We start from the raw sequence: 17,027 nt of genomic DNA, 5'->3' as shown, positions 1-17,027 counted from the left end.
GTTTTTCCAAATATGAGCATAATATGTGTAATTTCACTTATCTTTTAGTGCTTTTAAAAATTTCTTTTAGGATCTTGTAGTTTCCTTTCAGGGTGAACTTGCTTGCATAATGACACCAAAGTATGCTGGTAGCTGCTTTGAATGTTGTCATTTTAAGTGGAATCCATTACCAGAATTAGTCTGCTGTAATTTTCTTCCGAAGGGGATAGCAGTTTTATTCTTAAAGTTTTTGTTCACTTGTACTTTAACAATCAGGAGCTCACCAAACTGTCTAGGATTTGAACAGGGCAAACCTTCTCTTTTTTAATTTCTTTACAGAAAATGTGTTTTTATTCTTCAATCTTTTATACAACTGGAAGTGGTCAGTCTTTTAACACTCACACAAGCACATGGGTCTTCTAGTTTTACACAAACCTGCAGTAAGAGTTTGTTGCTTAAGACAAATCAATGACACCTAAATAGATGTTTTTGTCTCCTCTTCTCTTCTTTCGCCTCAGACAACCCTTCCATATCCAACATTGAGCTGATTACAGATGCGGGGAATAGCATTCACCTCGGACCACAGCATGTCTTCTGTGACATGCCCCTAACCTTGCGCCTCGACACCAACAACGCTGCAATATCGGCCGTCAAACTCTCCACGTTTGATGAGAAAATGGAAATCGATGCAGCCATGTTGTCTTCAGGCCCCAGCAGCTCTCTTTGCTCTGGCTGCCAGCCCGTGCAGTACCGAATTCAGCGGCAGCCGCCGTTTACCAGCAAATCCCCTCCGCCTCAGATGGGGCAAACGTTCACCGACAGGTAATGGCTCAATGTTGGCTCATCCAGCTGGTTTTACCCAACCTGATTCACTAGAAATGTTTGTCATTTTATAATAAGTTATATATTGGATACAACCAAAGATGTGTGGAATAAAGAACAAGGACCTGTCGAGCATGGTGTGATCATCAATCAGATATTAAATGCATGAGTATGTATTCCCCGTTTCTCACCTCTTATTCTAACTAAAGCCAAAAGATATGGCCGTAAAAACTCTGTTTTGGACTGCAACAGAGTCTGATTGTACATTCACACCTTCCCGAACGAAGCGGACTGAACGGACTTGAGTTCTATTAAAACGGACTAACCAGGGCTGGTGTGAATGCACCCTCAGACTCAGTCAGTTTAGATGAGCGGCCGTGTTTTGGTTGGTTTGAAGTTGTTTTAGTAGCTTTTTCATTTTTGAATGATAATAGAGAAATGCTCTTTCAGATACTCAAAAAGGTGAGAACTTGTTTGAAGCTGTTCTACAACCTTCTCCCTGACCTGCCTGCTGTGTCCCTGTTCTCTTCATGATGCTATTTATTCGCTAATGTTCTCCAACAAACTTCTTGGGTCTTTGCAGAACAGCTGGATTGATACTGGGATTAAATTACACCCAGCTCACTCTATTTATGGGCTATTGATTGGGTGAATGTGGAAGGGCAATTTCTTGCTTTGGATTTTATTTAGGAGTATCGAAGTAAAGGGATCTGATTTTTTTATTTGATTAAAAAAAGAAAATTACATCTTTTTAGGTCTTTATGACAGTTGTGCGCTACTTTTAATTTGTCTGTCCCATTAAAATCCCAATTAAAATAAATTGAAGTTTGTGGATGCAATGTGTCAAAATGTGAAAGGGGTCAGGAGGTTTGAATACTTTTGCAAGGCAGCATATTTATAGAGTCTCTTGGATGAATGACGTGTTTTGCAAAAGATAGCCATGGTGCTTAACGGGAAATACCAAAATACTCTGTCTCCTGTTGCCAGTAATGACTAAGGTTATATGATTAGCTATGAAATATTAGTAAAAATGTGGAAGAAGTGCCAGCAGATAATCTCACGCACACATTATAGTCTGACATATAAGTAGCTCACGGGAAAATATGAAGAGAAAGGATAAAGATATGGCCGTAAGCAAATTCCAGTGTGTATCGGAGTGTATGTGTCCTCAGATCTACTAATCTGTAGACATGTCTTTTAAAAGTGTTTGGGTCTGGTTCTGTTTAAAAAGCTCAGAACACAAATGTTTCCAACACGGGGATGCCGTGTGTAGCTGATCCAAATCTGTTTCAACAGCCATATACTTAATCAAAAGCTTGCTGGAGTTTCAGGCTGACTGGAATCAGTTTGTATCCTGTCTCATATTGCGGGGTGTCCAAACGATTACTGGAATCCAACTACAACCACCACAAGCTTTGCTATTTCTTTTTTTTTGTTTTTGTTTTTTCAGGAAATACCCTTCACCCGAAATATCTGACTTCTCGGCTGCAATGCTTTTCCATACATTCAAAGCTGGTATAAGTGTGTGGATATGGCATCTGGAACACATGATTGCAGATCTGTCGATTTCAAACGTGTGTTCTGAATTTCTGAGAAGCTGTCACCGTTTAAAAGGGTAGGCGAGATGTTAGATGTGCACGGCTTCAAAAACAGCTTATTTTTCAGAGAACACGTCTCCTATGTTACACAAGCTGCATCTAAGTGCAAAAAGATGCAAGGACCGGCGGGGATTGAGTTATGTGGGACTGAAGAGGGCAGAGAGAGGTTGATGTGAGGAGAAGGGAGAGCAACAAGCTTGAAAAATAATGAGAGTGGAAAGAGATGGGAGGAAAACAATGGCAATTAGAAACGATACAGGGAGAGAGGAAATTGTTAAAGAGACGTGTCGACAGAGTGCTGGGTATTTTTCTTTTATTAATTCCTTCTCTGAGATCACTTTTTTTTTTACATACAACACAAATTAAAGTATCAGAGATCACTGACAGAGCCATGTTCTGAATCCAGTTCAAATTTATGAAAGAGTTTTATCCTTTATTAATGCAGGCAGTTAGCTAGACGACACATTCAAAAACATATTTTATTCCACATTCGAATCCAATTTATTTAAAACTAAGCTGTCTATAGCTAGTCTTAATCCAATAATACATCAAGGTGGAAAAAAAATCTCTGATAAAGACTCCTTAGAGTGCAGTAAAATAACACATTAAAATTGACCAGAATTACATGGTTATTGCGTTACATTTCTGACTTGAATAGACGGGTAAAAGTGATTCTTCTGACTTATTTAGTAAGTTTTTGAATTTCTGTGTGTAACATAATTCAGTGCATTTAGAGTTAATTGCAAAACTTGATAAAAAAAAGTTGATTTCCTCCTTCAAAAACGTTGCTTTGAACTATTTATTTGTGATCACCTTCTGGGAAGATGTGACCCCAGTTCGCAAATATGATGTCTGATCATATTTCACAGTGTTTTTTTTAAAAGATGACAAACTGAACTCATCCTGGGATACTGGGGTTTGTGACTTCAACTTTGTTTTAGACGCAGTGTATTTGTGTCAGACAAGACTCTCTTTATAGTCACTGTCCACCAACACAGATCAATAATCATGAACTGGAGTCAAAGTGCTGTTTGGCTTTAAGGACATTGTACACTGCAAGGTTACAGATAGGGAATACAGTAAATTTCACTTTTACTGCTGCAACATCAAAACCTTTTATAATCCAAATGACTCAGACAGACAGCATTCATTTTTGAATAGAAGAAAGTTTGCTGCCTCGCTCATACAAAAACAAAATCTGGCACCAAAACCCGCATATTGACATTAATTTTTTATATTGCTCTGTAGATATGATCAGTTTATGCAAGTCTTACTTGTTTAAAGAACACAGCAGGTGTAAAGGTTTTGAAGATTATTACAACGCCATGCAAAAGTATTCACACCCCTAGAACTTTAACCTTACAATCACAAACTGTAATGTATTTTTGCTGGGAATTTATGAGTATTTCAAAGTATTTCCTATTTGAAAAGGCTGGTGTCCTGCAACCTTTGGGTGCATCTTTACTCCAAATTACTGAATTCTTACTTCACCATTTAGCATTAAATACCATCGAAATCACAAAATGAGGAAAAAAATTCAAGGAGGACAACATTTTTCAACAGAAATATGCAATATTTCAATAGATATACATAGAAAAAAGTTAATTTGCCTATTCTTATGTTTTTCAGCTCTGTTACGCAGGGAGTGAAGTACCAGTACACGATCCAGGTGGAGACCGGCCGCCTTCTCAGCTTCCCCTCTCCGCCTCTTGTCTATACACCTGGACAGACCTACTGTGGGGACGGAGCCATTCAGGGGTCTGTGCTGTTCAATTGCATGAACTTTGGTGACCGGTTGAATATTTCCAATAGAGAAACAGCTGGAAATGCTGCTGATGCTGCTGCTTCTCCCCCCGCAGGGCAGAGGAGTGTGACGACAGCAATCTGTTAGATGGTGACGGCTGCACTAAGAAATGCCTCAAAGAGACGGGCTTCAATTGTGTTGGTGTGTACACAATTCAGAAAACACATTATGTTGTATTGCGTCTTTCAAAGAAAGTGTAGCCCTTTTATGATGTCCCACATTAAAATCGCCAACCTGGGTCGTACATATTAAACTTAAGCAGCACATAAACTTTCAGTGTGAAAGAGTAGTCACTAATCTGCCAAAAATCTCTCATTTGTGCATGCAGCAGCGTTTAGTTAGAGCTATCCTGCCAATCAAATTGCATTTACAAGACATAAAAGCTTCTGGCTTGAGTGGATTCCACAAACCATTAATGCAACATCACAGCAACATAAGGGAAAACAGATGAGGCAAGGGGTAAAATAAGCAAGATTTTGGTTTGTTAACTTTCCATGGTTTTCTTTGAAAAGCAATCTGACATTAGGTTGGCTAAGACACATCAGAGAAAAACACTGGTTAGCTTGAAAACACACAACTCCGTCTGCAGTCAAACATCATGTTTCTTTATTAATGTTGGTGTTAATCGGTCTCTTTACTTCTGATAAATGAAACTTGTTTTCAAAGATCAACTAGTGAGTTGGATAAGATAGTTGCATAAAACGGCTAAGAATAATAATTATGTCTTTGACTTTCATGCCTTATCTTTAAAGAATGTTTCTACATTTTTGTCCATTATGCAGCTTTTTTAGCCTCATCAGGTCACAACTGAAATAAAAACCGAGGCTTTTGTCTGACATTAAAGCTAGGTCATGTCTCTATCAGCTTTTCACATCTGCAGACGGAGCTTTCAGCCCATTCTTTGAAAAATAGTTGCAAGTTCTGAGACAGAATAATTTACAGGATAAAAAAATGAAAGGTTTAAACCAAGTTTCGAGGAGGTTCTGTCACAAGGTTTGTGGGGTGAATCTATTTTTTTTTTTTACATTAGGTCATATTACGAATTTGTCAACAATAATTCTCTCTGGCAAACTAAGACAAACAAAAGATTCCTTTCTTGATAAGATCAGACATTAGGCTGAGTGAAACAAGTCATCAGCCCCTCTCTTCTACCTTGTTCCTTTTCAACAGATTTAAAATTTATCTTCCATATCAAGGTATGTTTGCCCAGATGCTCTGCTTTCGCCAGACGCTCTATCTCATAAATACTTCAAAATGTTACAGACTATGCACAGATCAGCTGAGATCAAACAGCATATTGCTTTTATTTCAAGCTTTGTGTTTGTTCCACTGACAACTGGGCGGTAGTTATTCATACATTTTGTAAGGGATTATTTTATGAGCGCTTGTTACAGGACTGAAAAAGGAGTGAACAACACTGATCTGAGCTATTTTATTGCAGCTCTAGCTGAACGTTCAGGGCTGTTGTCATGTTGAAAGGTTAACCTCCTCCTACTGCGTTGAGGGTGGTTTGCTGTGTTACTGTCTTGCCACCCACATGTTGCTTGTAGGTCAAAAAGTTCAATATTGAGCTAATCTGGTCACAGCTTCGTAACCTACATGGTTCGTGACACACTCCAAATGGATCGTCTTTGCGGCTGGAAAGAAAAATGTGAGATTTTTGGCAGATTCAACAATAGTCATTCACACTGAAGGGAATATTCTGCTAAATGTTTTAGCTGTATGACACAAGTTGATGGGTTTAATACATAAACATTTAGAAAATCCTATGATTTAGACTGAAATTGATATTTTTATAATAACCTCATAGTTAGAAAGTTGCTGATTGCAGGGACTAATCAATAATCTTTCTGTCTATATATTTCTATAAGCAGTTTTTAGTTATTGAAAACATGAACAGTAAAGATATGACTATCATTAAACAGGTTTTTAAGGAATAATTTAGTATCAAAATTTTAAGGAATAATTCAGTATCAAAATCTGGAACCATTTAGAAGTAGTTTGTTCTGGATTTAACTGTCTTATTGTCCAAAAAACAACTTGGTGCGTGTTCAAGATTGCGTCTTATAAAGTTTGTTAACGACCACTTATTCTGTTGTTATATACGCAGAATAACAGTCTAATTTTAAAGGCTGTGTAAACCCCAGGTCAGGTGGTTGAAAAGCTGTAAAACGTACCAAAAAGCATGCAGCAAAACAAGTCAAAAGACAAACAAATATGCCGCAAAGAGTGGCCCCGTCATCTGTGAATCCACCACAAGACAAAAATGCTTTGTGTCTCCACCCTCATGCATGCAAACAGACCACAACAGAAGCCTCACGACAAAACACAAAAGGGAATTTAGCCAGAATGCTTCGGAACCCCAAGGCCGAAAACTCTGTGTTTATTTTTTACATTAGGTCATATCATGAGTTGGTCTGCAGTCATTGTTTCTGGCAAAGAAGCAGATATGAAAAATTACATTCCAGATAAGATCAGACATTAGGCTGAGTGAAGCAAATCATCAACCCCGCAGTCGTATCATTTTCCTTCTCAGCAGATTTAACATTTATCCTCCATATCAAGGTGTGTTTGCCTAGACGCGCTCCTTTTGCCAGAAGCTCTTTCTCATAAATGCTTCAAAATATTGCAAAGACTATGTGCAGGTCAGCTGAGATCAAAGAGCACATTGCTTTTATTTCATGCCATGTATTGTTTCCACTGGCAGCTGGATGGTAGTTATTCATGTATTTTGTAAGGGCTTATGTTACGAGAGCTTGTTACAGGACTGAAATTTCCATCATCCAGTGAATTTATTTGTCAGGGGGAGAAAAAGAAAAAAAAAGCTGAGGCAGACCCATCAAACCTTCCCTCCCCTCGACCACCGTCTCACAACAGGCCCTGCCATGCCGTGACTGAAGCTATTACATCTCCTGTTATACAATAAAAGACATGACTAGGAAGGGAAAAAAATTGGCAACAACAGATTTTTGCAAATTTCAACTCTTAAAACCAATTATTCTGTTTAACATCTTAGTCATAGAATATTTGTTTGGGTTTTCACTTACCACATTTGTTTTCCTGTTTGTAGATCACAGACCTTTCTTTGACTTGTATCAAAGTACCTTCTCTGTCCTGCATACCTATATATCCTATATATTAAGGGACACATTAGCGTTTTTGTCTCACTGTCTGACATTAAATTGTACTAATCCTTTTGTGGTTTTGATTCCTATCTGTAGGGTTTAGAGAATCCTTTGTTTCTTTTTATTTTCTTAAAACTGAACTTTGCAAACATTCTTTTAATGTTTAGCAGCACTATCTACAGTTGCTAAACTATAAACGCTCAGCTATAAATGCTAACCTGTTTGACTTGGGCGAGATGATAAATTACCTGTACTACTTGTATAAAACTTTATCTAGTCCAGCGGACTCAAAAATACTTTACACCACATTTAGTCATGCACAAATTCATCCCCTGATGTTTTGGGTATTCCCCCACAACCTTCTGACTGCAGTTTGGCCTATTCCCTCTGACATAGTTGGTGTAACTGAGTAAAGCTTGTTGGCCGCCTTGCTTCCACAAATGAGGAAAAGCTTTAAATAAAAATTATTTTATTAATCTTAGCTGACCTGTAATAGGAAAAGTTTAATCTGATTTAATGTGAGACATTAAGAAAAAAAAACATGTTTCGTGACATTTAGCACACTGCAAGTAAAATATTTTATTTCAGCTGCTTACAGCTTCTCTCATGCCATCTGTCCATTTTGGCTACCTTTAAGCTCTTCATGTCATATCACTCTTGAAGGTGCCTGAGTTTCCAAGGCTTGATCAGTATCTTAGCTGTTCCAGTTTTCTTTTAGACAGATCTCCGATGCCGTTTCTGGGACTTCCTAGAATTGATTGTCTAAGAAGTTCCAGAAACAACAATTCCAGCGATCATTGGTACCAATGAGACTTTTGTTTTTTTGTGTGTTTTCCCTAATGTCTCTGTTGCTCTAGAGCCACTGTCTCCTATCTTCTGTGTCTAACAACACACAGTATTTTTACTAATTTGCCTTCACATGTTTATCTGTCTGAATTTGGCGGTCCCTGAACATTACATCCCCATAATTCCCCACCATTCTTGGTCTACTGTGGTTAATAAATATGTTGCTCAATATCCCAGCCACTGACACCTTCCCCAGATGTGATACCCTCCAGACTCTTTTGCTCTTCCCCTACGGTTCTGGTATTTTACTGCTCCAATTAGTGCCTCTTTTCTGTCCTTTTTCCAGCTTACTCTAGCAAACATTCCCAAAAACTCTGTAAAGAAATCAGGTAGATTTCTGTTTTAGACACAGAGGAATGTAGTTTCTCGTGACTCACTTTGGTTGCAATTCCTTTCAGAGTACAATGCGTTTCTTTTAGCATTAATGAGTAGTTTTATTTCTTTTCCCACCGACACCCTAAGGTCAACTGAGGCGCCTTCAAGATGAAAATAACAGACTAGGTCACCGATTAAGTTTCTGTTTGTTAATATCACACAGTTACGGTAATCTCTGATAAAGAACCAAAGTCAAAGTTCATGTCTTGCCATAATTTGCAGCCTGTTGACACCAGAGGCACAGTTGAGTTGGTGTGGCTGTCATGTGGAGTTGCCAAAGAAAATACCAAATAGATTTGCTCAGATTTGGTTCACTGACAAACAGATTTGGATGATGGTCTGACAGTGGGAGAGAAGCGTACACCTTGCCAGATGAAAAGAACAGGCTGTGTATTCTTCCATAAATCGTCTTCGCTTTCTTTTCTCTGTTCCCTAAGGTGAACCTAGTCAGTGTTATGTCTTTGACGGCGACGGCGTGTGTGAAGAATTTGAGCGGGGATCAAGCGTGCAAGACTGTGGTTACTTCACACCTTTGGGCTACACAGATCAGTGGGCTTCCAGTGCCTCTGCTTCCCACCAGGACCCCAAACGCTGCCCTGCAGTCGCTGCCACAGGGGAGCCATCCCTTCCCAAGGTATAAAATAGGAGGCAGAAATTGTTCAAATCCTGATTTTTGCAAATCCTTATGCAATGGAGGAGCTGCAGTATGAAATAAATAATCCTGAAAGTATCCTTTTCATAAAAAACAAAAACTTTTTGTCTAGATATTAGTTTTCAAGATACAACACAGAGGATTTGTGTGAGGGGCAAATGTCAAAAGGACTAAAAACATTTTAAAGGAATTGTCTTCATGTAAAAATAAAATCTATATTGAACAGCTTGGCATGTTTTTCATTGCTGCTATGCGGCAACTGTGCTATTGTGACGCAAAAGGAAAATGTGTTTGTCAATTTGTGAAGGCAGTTTGCATTTACAATCTGCAGCCCTGAGTCAATTTTCACAAATCCATCTTTACATGCGGAGCGTCAGTGCAAAGCGATTTTCAAGTCTTGCTACAGATTCCTAGTTGAACTTATGATAGAGCCACTGCAACGCAGGAATGTGTTTTGCTGTCCTATATTCCATTTTAACTCTGTTATTATCCTGACGGAAGTTGAACCTCTTTCCACATTTAGACGTTTGTTGAAATCCTTACAGGTTTTCCTTCAGGCTAGCCCCATATTTATCTAAATCCATATTTCTCAGCTCTGAATAATTTCCTTAGTGCTGCTGATGTAAAGCCTCCGTAAAGGATAATATTGACACTACCATGTTTAAAGTGTTGGCATTTTGTAAATATGAAAAAACATAGTTTTTATAAAAATTACATACAGTAGCTTTAAGGCCAATTTCTTTCTTGTTTTTTTTTTTTTTTACTTGCAGTTTTTTGCCCAAAGGTCACACATAAAACAATGCACCTCCAGAATACAATTGAGGTTAGGTAAGTTTAAATAGAGGTTCTTGTTAAAGTAGCACACAAAAACAACCTCCTAGGTAGTTTTATCACGGAAGGATTATTGACCTCAGAGTTGGCAAAGAGGCGACGTTTTTGTACCACAGTGTTTGTAAAAGAAAGAAAATGCAATAAAGAACAGGAATCCAAGAGTCATGAGTAAAGTCAGAGTGACCTATCAAGTCCTACCATATGATGAAATGCCAAACCCTCCTGAACTCTGATTTCTGTAATTGAGACTACTGACACGAAGAACATTATTCCACCAACAGCTGAATAAGGAACATAAACAAACGTTATTTTGGGACCGGTTTGGATGGCGGATCAAATCTAGTAATATGAGCTCTGCAGCTAAATATTTGACCAAGAATGTGAAACAAAAGTAGGCCCGCAGTAATTAAGAAGGTAACATTGTGAATGAAACCTGGTTTAGCGGTGTTTGACAAAAAGTATTTGCTTATTTGCAGAGCCTTGCAAAAGCCTTTATGCCATTGAACTTTTTCCACATCTAGTCACTTAATCAATGTATTTTATTGGGACTTTTGTGGGATAAAGTGACTAAAAATTAGCACAAAATGGTGAGGTAGAAGGAAAATGATTAATTATTTTCTAAATTTCTTAAAAATAGATCTGAAATGTAACCTGTCAGAGTTGACACCTATTAACACAGATTAAATAACACAGGAAAGACAAGAGAAAGTTAGATTCTGAATACTCGCGAGGAGAACAGACAGATGTGCTTTCAGTGACAAATCTCCTACCGCTCTCAAAGCACATTTGCCTGCACCTCTCTTTTTATTGTCTTTAGGATCCCTAATCACAGAGAGCGCTGTAACTCTAAAGGGAGGGGGGCAAACACTTCATCACGTAGTTACAGCGCCAAAGATTATCACTAACCAACAAAACAATGTATCTTGCACTAGATTATCCAGTTCCTGACCCAGGGTCAAACAGAGCAAGTTGTACGTCTTCACGGCGATGGTTTTACAGCTATCTAACAGGTGAAAAAGCAGGACGTTCCACTGAATGATTACCGCAGAAAGCTGTTGTCACTGCTCTTCTTCAGAGAGGCCTTCTGAGAAAGGAATCAGAGTAATTTAACAACACAGGAACATTCCAAAAAAGATGTAACTAAACAAATAAAAGCATATAAGACAGTAACATTATAAAGGTATATAAAACAATTAACATTTGATAATCCAATTTACCTAACATAACCTTAATCAAGCCTATGTTTAACCCAGTAGAGTAATTTGGCTTCAGACGTCATACAATCGTTATGTAGAGCCAGGGTATACAGTTGGACTCTATAGTGGTCTCACAGGTTTGATAGAGGAAATGAGGGAGCAAACTGTGTCATGAAGATCAAGGAACATGGCGGACAGGCTATGGATAAAGTTGGGGAGAAGTTTAAATCAGGGTTAGAATAAAAAGCAATAATTCAGGCTTTGAACAACTTGTAGAACTGCAGAGAAACTGTAGATATCCAAAGCTCAAATGGGAGAATGTGTCAGTAGGACAACATCATCCTCAAACAAACAAACAATATAAAGGGCCTTTTTCTGTTAAGATGGCCCAATCAAAGCCCAGACATTCATTTAAGATCGTTTTAATACTTCACTTCTGAGTGAATACTTTAGTACAAATGTGTATTTGTTAAAATTTGTGTCTATTTTCTCTCAATGTCACAGTTAAATAACACTTTGCTTAATAAAATACATTGATGTTTTTGATTATAAAGTGACAAAATGTGAAAACATTCTGCGGGTTATGAATATACGTACAAAGATCTGTGCATCCAATCGCAGAGGTTTACAATAATACTAATCGAGAATGAAGGCATTTTAAGCCGATTGAATAATTTGCTTATTTTCCCTTGTGTCTTGTTCTGCCCTTTGTGTGCAGCTTTGCAGTTTTCAGCACCTGGAGGTGAACGACAAACACAGTGATGCCTGGTTCCCATGCACCGCCCAGTCTGACACAAATAACGGCCTGGAGCACTCTTACTGGATAAAGGTATGCGCATGGTACATGTTTACCCATCCGCTGAGTGACTGTGGGTGGCTAATCTACCTTTAACAGCTTTCCACTATTTCTTACAATAGACTGAAGGGATTGTTGGCTCAAACCTCTGCGCACGCACATATTTTTACCGTTCTAACAATTACATGATTCATACCATGCCTTAGTAACAATAATTGCATATTTTTCAGGTCAATGGTAAATCGCAGGTTCTAATGATGTAGATAATTAGAAGTCATGACTAACTCCCTACTTATTCTCTATTTACATTGTGTCCTTGTATTTCTTTGCTCAGAGGACATTAATCATCTGAATCCCTTTAGTAGCAATCACTGGCTTTGTATTAATAGTATAAAGAAAAACCAAGTGTTATATAATTAACTCATTCTTCTTAATTAGAGAACAAAAAGTTTCCTCTGTTTTTCCAATATGGACAGATGAAAGAATAATTGTTACAAAAAGGTTCAGAACTGGATCTTTAATCATAATATAGTTCGTCTTTATAATTAGAATCCTTTTATTAAATGCTGGAGGATAATAAATACATTACTAATGAATATGAATACTTCAAATATAATACAGATTTCGTTCTCATTAAAAAGGCATTAATGAATAAAAGGTACTTGTTATTTAGACAGAAACTGATTGAACAGCATGCTCAGCGTTTTATTCAGACAGTCTAGTCCCTTGCAGAAGTATTCCAACTCCCTGAAATTAAATTGAACAAACCTTGTTTTTCACTGTGCTAATGAGTCCAAAGCTTATTTTCTAGATGGGCCTCTGGCGTTAGTGTTGCTGCTGAGCTATCAGTTAGCTCTATGACGGAGCAGCAGCAGAAAATATGGAAATTTAAACTTGTGAAATTGGCTAAAGGGGTTTGCAGTGGCTCAGAGGTTTTGTTTAAATAGTACTGCACAGAGCTAACTCTGAGCTTTCTGAAAGTCCAGCAGATTCTCAATCAACAGCCACATATCAGACTGACTGAGGAAATGAGGAAAACGGTGTCGGTTTGCCACAAGCCATGAGGGGACAAAGCAAACAGTTGGACAGAGTTGCAGTCGCTGGATCTGATGCACAGTGCCATGTGTGGTTGAAACCTAACATTGCATATTAATCTAATCAAACCCTTCCTACTGTGAGACATGGTGGTGGCAGCACCGCGGCTCAATTGCCGCCTCTAACAGTCTTTTGTTAGAGCCTGCAATGACGACTGGGGCAGAGCAGGACTTTTCCACACAAAGCCGATATGTAGCCGGATAGCTGAGAAAAGTAATACAGCTTTATGTGTTTGTGCCTTTCATTCACATGAAAGCTCAGTTTCATGGTAATAAAAACGACAACAACTCCAACCAATGTGAAGATTTGAGAAAACTCCATATTTGTGTTTGTATGTATACAAAGGAAAACCGAGATTTAGGGTCCCGCACATTACAGCTTGAGTCAGATAATGCACCAATATGTCCACATGCTTACTTTGACATGATTCCCACTTGACATCGTCTTGTATTTTAATAACTTTATATTCTAAAACGCTATTTAAACCTCCTGATGCCATCTTTAATTCCTACCAGGAAGTTGTGCTGTTTTGAGGGTCATAGGTCTTTGCTTTGCGCTACACTGTCCCCTATGGGTTGAGCATGTTCAAAACAGCGCACAGTGGCGTATTTGAGTAGGTTAATGTGGATGAAATCTTTTATGAAACTGATCCTGTGTGTATGATTTCTATCATATGTTTTCTAAATGATGGGGCGGACATACTTATTTTTATAAAGTTCTGGCTACGAGTATACAAGGCCTAAATCTTAGTCAACTGTGAGAATGAAAAGCCACAGTCAATATCTAAATTCAATTAAGAATGAAACTTGAAATCTGAAGTACTTATATCCTCTCCATTTAATATGACTGAACTTCAACTAATTTGCGAGGAATTAGCAAAAATATGAGTCTGTAGTTGTCCAGATTTGGCAGAGATACAAAGAGTTTAAGATGTTACTGCAGTGACAGTTCCACAAAGTTTGATGTTGGGAAACTGAATGCAAATGAATTCAAACTATTTTAGATTTTATTTGTAAGGTAATAGTAAAAAACCCCAAACAAACTGAAAACCATGTATCATGTTATCACTTTTCTTTCATTTCCCAGTTTTGGATGGATCCTAAAACATGTGAAAACGTGATGGATAATTCAGACGTTTGTCTACTTTATGCATATATCTTTTTGTTTTTTAACAGTTTCATGTTTCCACCACCACAGTTAATATAATCAGCGGTATGGTCCTGGATTTAGTGCTGGCCAGCTGCTCGTTTCACTGTGAGCTCTCACAACCTTGTCTGCTCTTCCCTGGACTGCAGGGTCCTCTACAATTTTGGTTCTTTCCTTATTTGCAGATACTCAGTCATGTTTATCCTTTGTCTCATCATTTCCACTACTTTGTTGAATGTCTCATCTTTCCACCGCTGCTCTTTTTTTATGGAGGCCCTCTTTATCAGACACTTCCCTGGAGCCTCAAGGCTCAAGGCCATCTTGAAAATCCTTTATTAGAGCACCTGTGTCTGCCAGCAGCTCTCCATGAAATATCTCCTTTTCCTTTAGGTTCCTTCTGTCTGAAGGAGCTCCCACGTCTAAAATTTCAGGTCTGGCTGTCTGAAGAGCATCTCTCAGCCTTTCACTCTCATCTTTCTCCGCCAGCTCTATAAAAAGAAGCTGTCTCAATTAGCTGTGTTTGTTTGGAAGAACCTTCGCTTTTCTACGAGGCTCTTAACGTTTTCTGAAAGTAATACGCTTACTGAATTCCTTTGAGGATGACACACAAAGTCTGTTGACTTCAAAAGGAGAAAACTTCATGGTGTCTTCAGAAAGACGAGGATTATAAAGTCAGTCTTAATTTATTTCTGCCATATTGTCTTGTAACTCAAAGTAATCCACACAGCTAGGAAACTTGATTTTGTTTGGCAAACCACATTGTGTTGAAAGATCCAGTGATGACCTGCTCACACCGTACTGTCAGGGCAGGGTGACAGTTTCAACATATATGTAAAGAAAAAATATATCTTTTTATAAAAGTTACGAACTGCAGCTTTAAAGCGAATGCATATACGGATGCATTCACCATCCACATTCACCATATATATATGCTTATGTCATATTTCTGCCTCAGGAAAACAGATTCTTGTGACTTATTAATTCAAAGTGTCAAGTTTCATCAACTTACATAAGTCAAGTATCAATGAGAAACATCCCATATTTACATTTAATTCAAAGGTATTGCTTGTAGGGCTGCACAGTGTATCTGGAGTAGAATCATTTCTAATATATGTTAAGAGTTCACAAGTTGTATTTGTCTTTCTAAAGCGATATCTAGCCAGTCGGACATAATCTCACAGCAGCAGGAGCTCACACGGGTCATAAATGACATTGCCGAAAAGTCTAGAGGACATATAGAGTAGGAAGCACAGATTAGAAGGAGAGGAAATAAAAAGACAAGCATACATCACACCTGATATCGTCATCGACATATTTACCAATATTACCACCATCAGAATTTTATAATATTGTGAAACCCTCATCGCCTTACCGATAAGGCTTTACTCATCTTTACCAGCTTTGCCAATAAATACGTTAATTTCTGCATAAATAATGAACACTAGACCCACATCTGATATTTTAACCAACCAATCAACTACTAATGACTTATCTCTACATGGTTTCCTCATCCTGTTGTGGTTGTACCACTGGACCAGGTGGGGTTCCTCCATCCTGGTGTGGCTGCTTCTGTTATGGTTTACATGGCCTCGGATGGTTCGTTGTCTGGGGAGCCATGGAGGAGGACAGTCACCATTCTCCTATCTGATGCAAACGGCAAAAATCACTCATTAGGTACTGATCTTTATTTTGATTTATTTATTTATTTTTTTGCTTGCTGCATGACACAGTTGTGCTGTTGACCTTAATTATATTGTATTCCTGGGATTAAAATCAATCATAAATCGGCACATTCATCTGAAACCTCTCCGTCTCCCCAGGCACGCACGTCCCCTCATGCTACCGAAACCCACTGGTGGTGAATGTGACCCACGACCTCTCTCAGCCCTTCTTCCTCACATCCACCGTTATCCTCCTCTTCTCGTCGCCCTCTATGGCAGTGAGAGCGGTGGCTCTGAGGACCTCCTGCCACTTCAGCACCTTCGCCCTGACCGGGTGCGCATCAGAGGGTGGGCTCTCCCACTACTACCTACTTAACACATAAACACACATACATACACACCCGCACACACACGCACACGCCTACACACACACACACAAAGAGTTGTTTCGTACATCTCTTTGAAAAAAAAAAAATCCAAACTGTTCTAAAATATTTCAAATTTACAAATCCAATAAATACAGATAATTTAGCTTTTTTAGAAACCAAGAGTGAGATATGTGAATATGAATCCTGGCTACAAAAAAAATAAATAAAAAAATCCAAAAAAAGAAAGGTTTATGTAATACAATGCATGTATATCACCCTGTAGATATACATACATCCTCTTTATAGATCTGTTGTCCAGAACCATGGAGTTTCTGACTGATCTAATTTAAAGAGACAGAAGCAGGGCTAGAATTTTTTTGTGTTTTTTCTGCTTCTCATTTCTCTACGTCTCTCCATGTCCTCCCTTCACCTGTGCAACAGTTGTCTGCGGCAGCCTTGTCAGATTGACAGCTGCAGTCCTCCGCAGTTGAAGCACGCCTCCATCAGGTAAAGCACCAAACCGCTAGCGAGCTAAAACAACAAACACCAGGACTGCCTACATACTGGCGTTTGTCTCTGTAGGTGTACAGGTGGAGGGGAAGCCTCCAGTTGCTCGGTGAAGTGTCACCGTGGTTACAGCATCACTGTCCTCAACGGCAGGGGCACTCCACCACGCCAGGTAAAATTCTTTAAATGAATCCAGACTTCCAACTTATATATTCAGTAATCCATT

At 38.6% G+C, this 17,027-nt stretch overlaps 1 protein-coding gene across 1 annotated transcript in view; it reads left to right on the top strand.

The window, feature by feature from the left end:
• The window catches only part of pappa2 (pappalysin 2), a 67,811-nt gene that overhangs the window by 26,338 nt on the left and 24,446 nt on the right, over nucleotides 1-17,027 (top strand). Inside the window, exons 11-19 of the mRNA XM_007552506.2 lie at nucleotides 498-801; nucleotides 4,029-4,157; nucleotides 4,259-4,344; nucleotides 8,987-9,183; nucleotides 11,947-12,057; nucleotides 15,804-15,939; nucleotides 16,086-16,260; nucleotides 16,736-16,801; nucleotides 16,877-16,973. Coding sequence (XP_007552568.1) covers nucleotides 498-801; nucleotides 4,029-4,157; nucleotides 4,259-4,344; nucleotides 8,987-9,183; nucleotides 11,947-12,057; nucleotides 15,804-15,939; nucleotides 16,086-16,260; nucleotides 16,736-16,801; nucleotides 16,877-16,973 — 1,301 coding nt within the window. The remainder of the gene's footprint in view (nucleotides 1-497; nucleotides 802-4,028; nucleotides 4,158-4,258; nucleotides 4,345-8,986; nucleotides 9,184-11,946; nucleotides 12,058-15,803; nucleotides 15,940-16,085; nucleotides 16,261-16,735; nucleotides 16,802-16,876; nucleotides 16,974-17,027) is intronic.

Source organism: Poecilia formosa, unplaced genomic scaffold (assembly GCF_000485575.1).
Source record: "Poecilia formosa unplaced genomic scaffold, Poecilia_formosa-5.1.2 Scaffold49, whole genome shotgun sequence".
NCBI classification, from domain to species: Eukaryota; Metazoa; Chordata; class Actinopteri; order Cyprinodontiformes; family Poeciliidae; genus Poecilia; species Poecilia formosa.
This window is presented reverse-complemented; position numbering and strand designations above follow the sequence as displayed.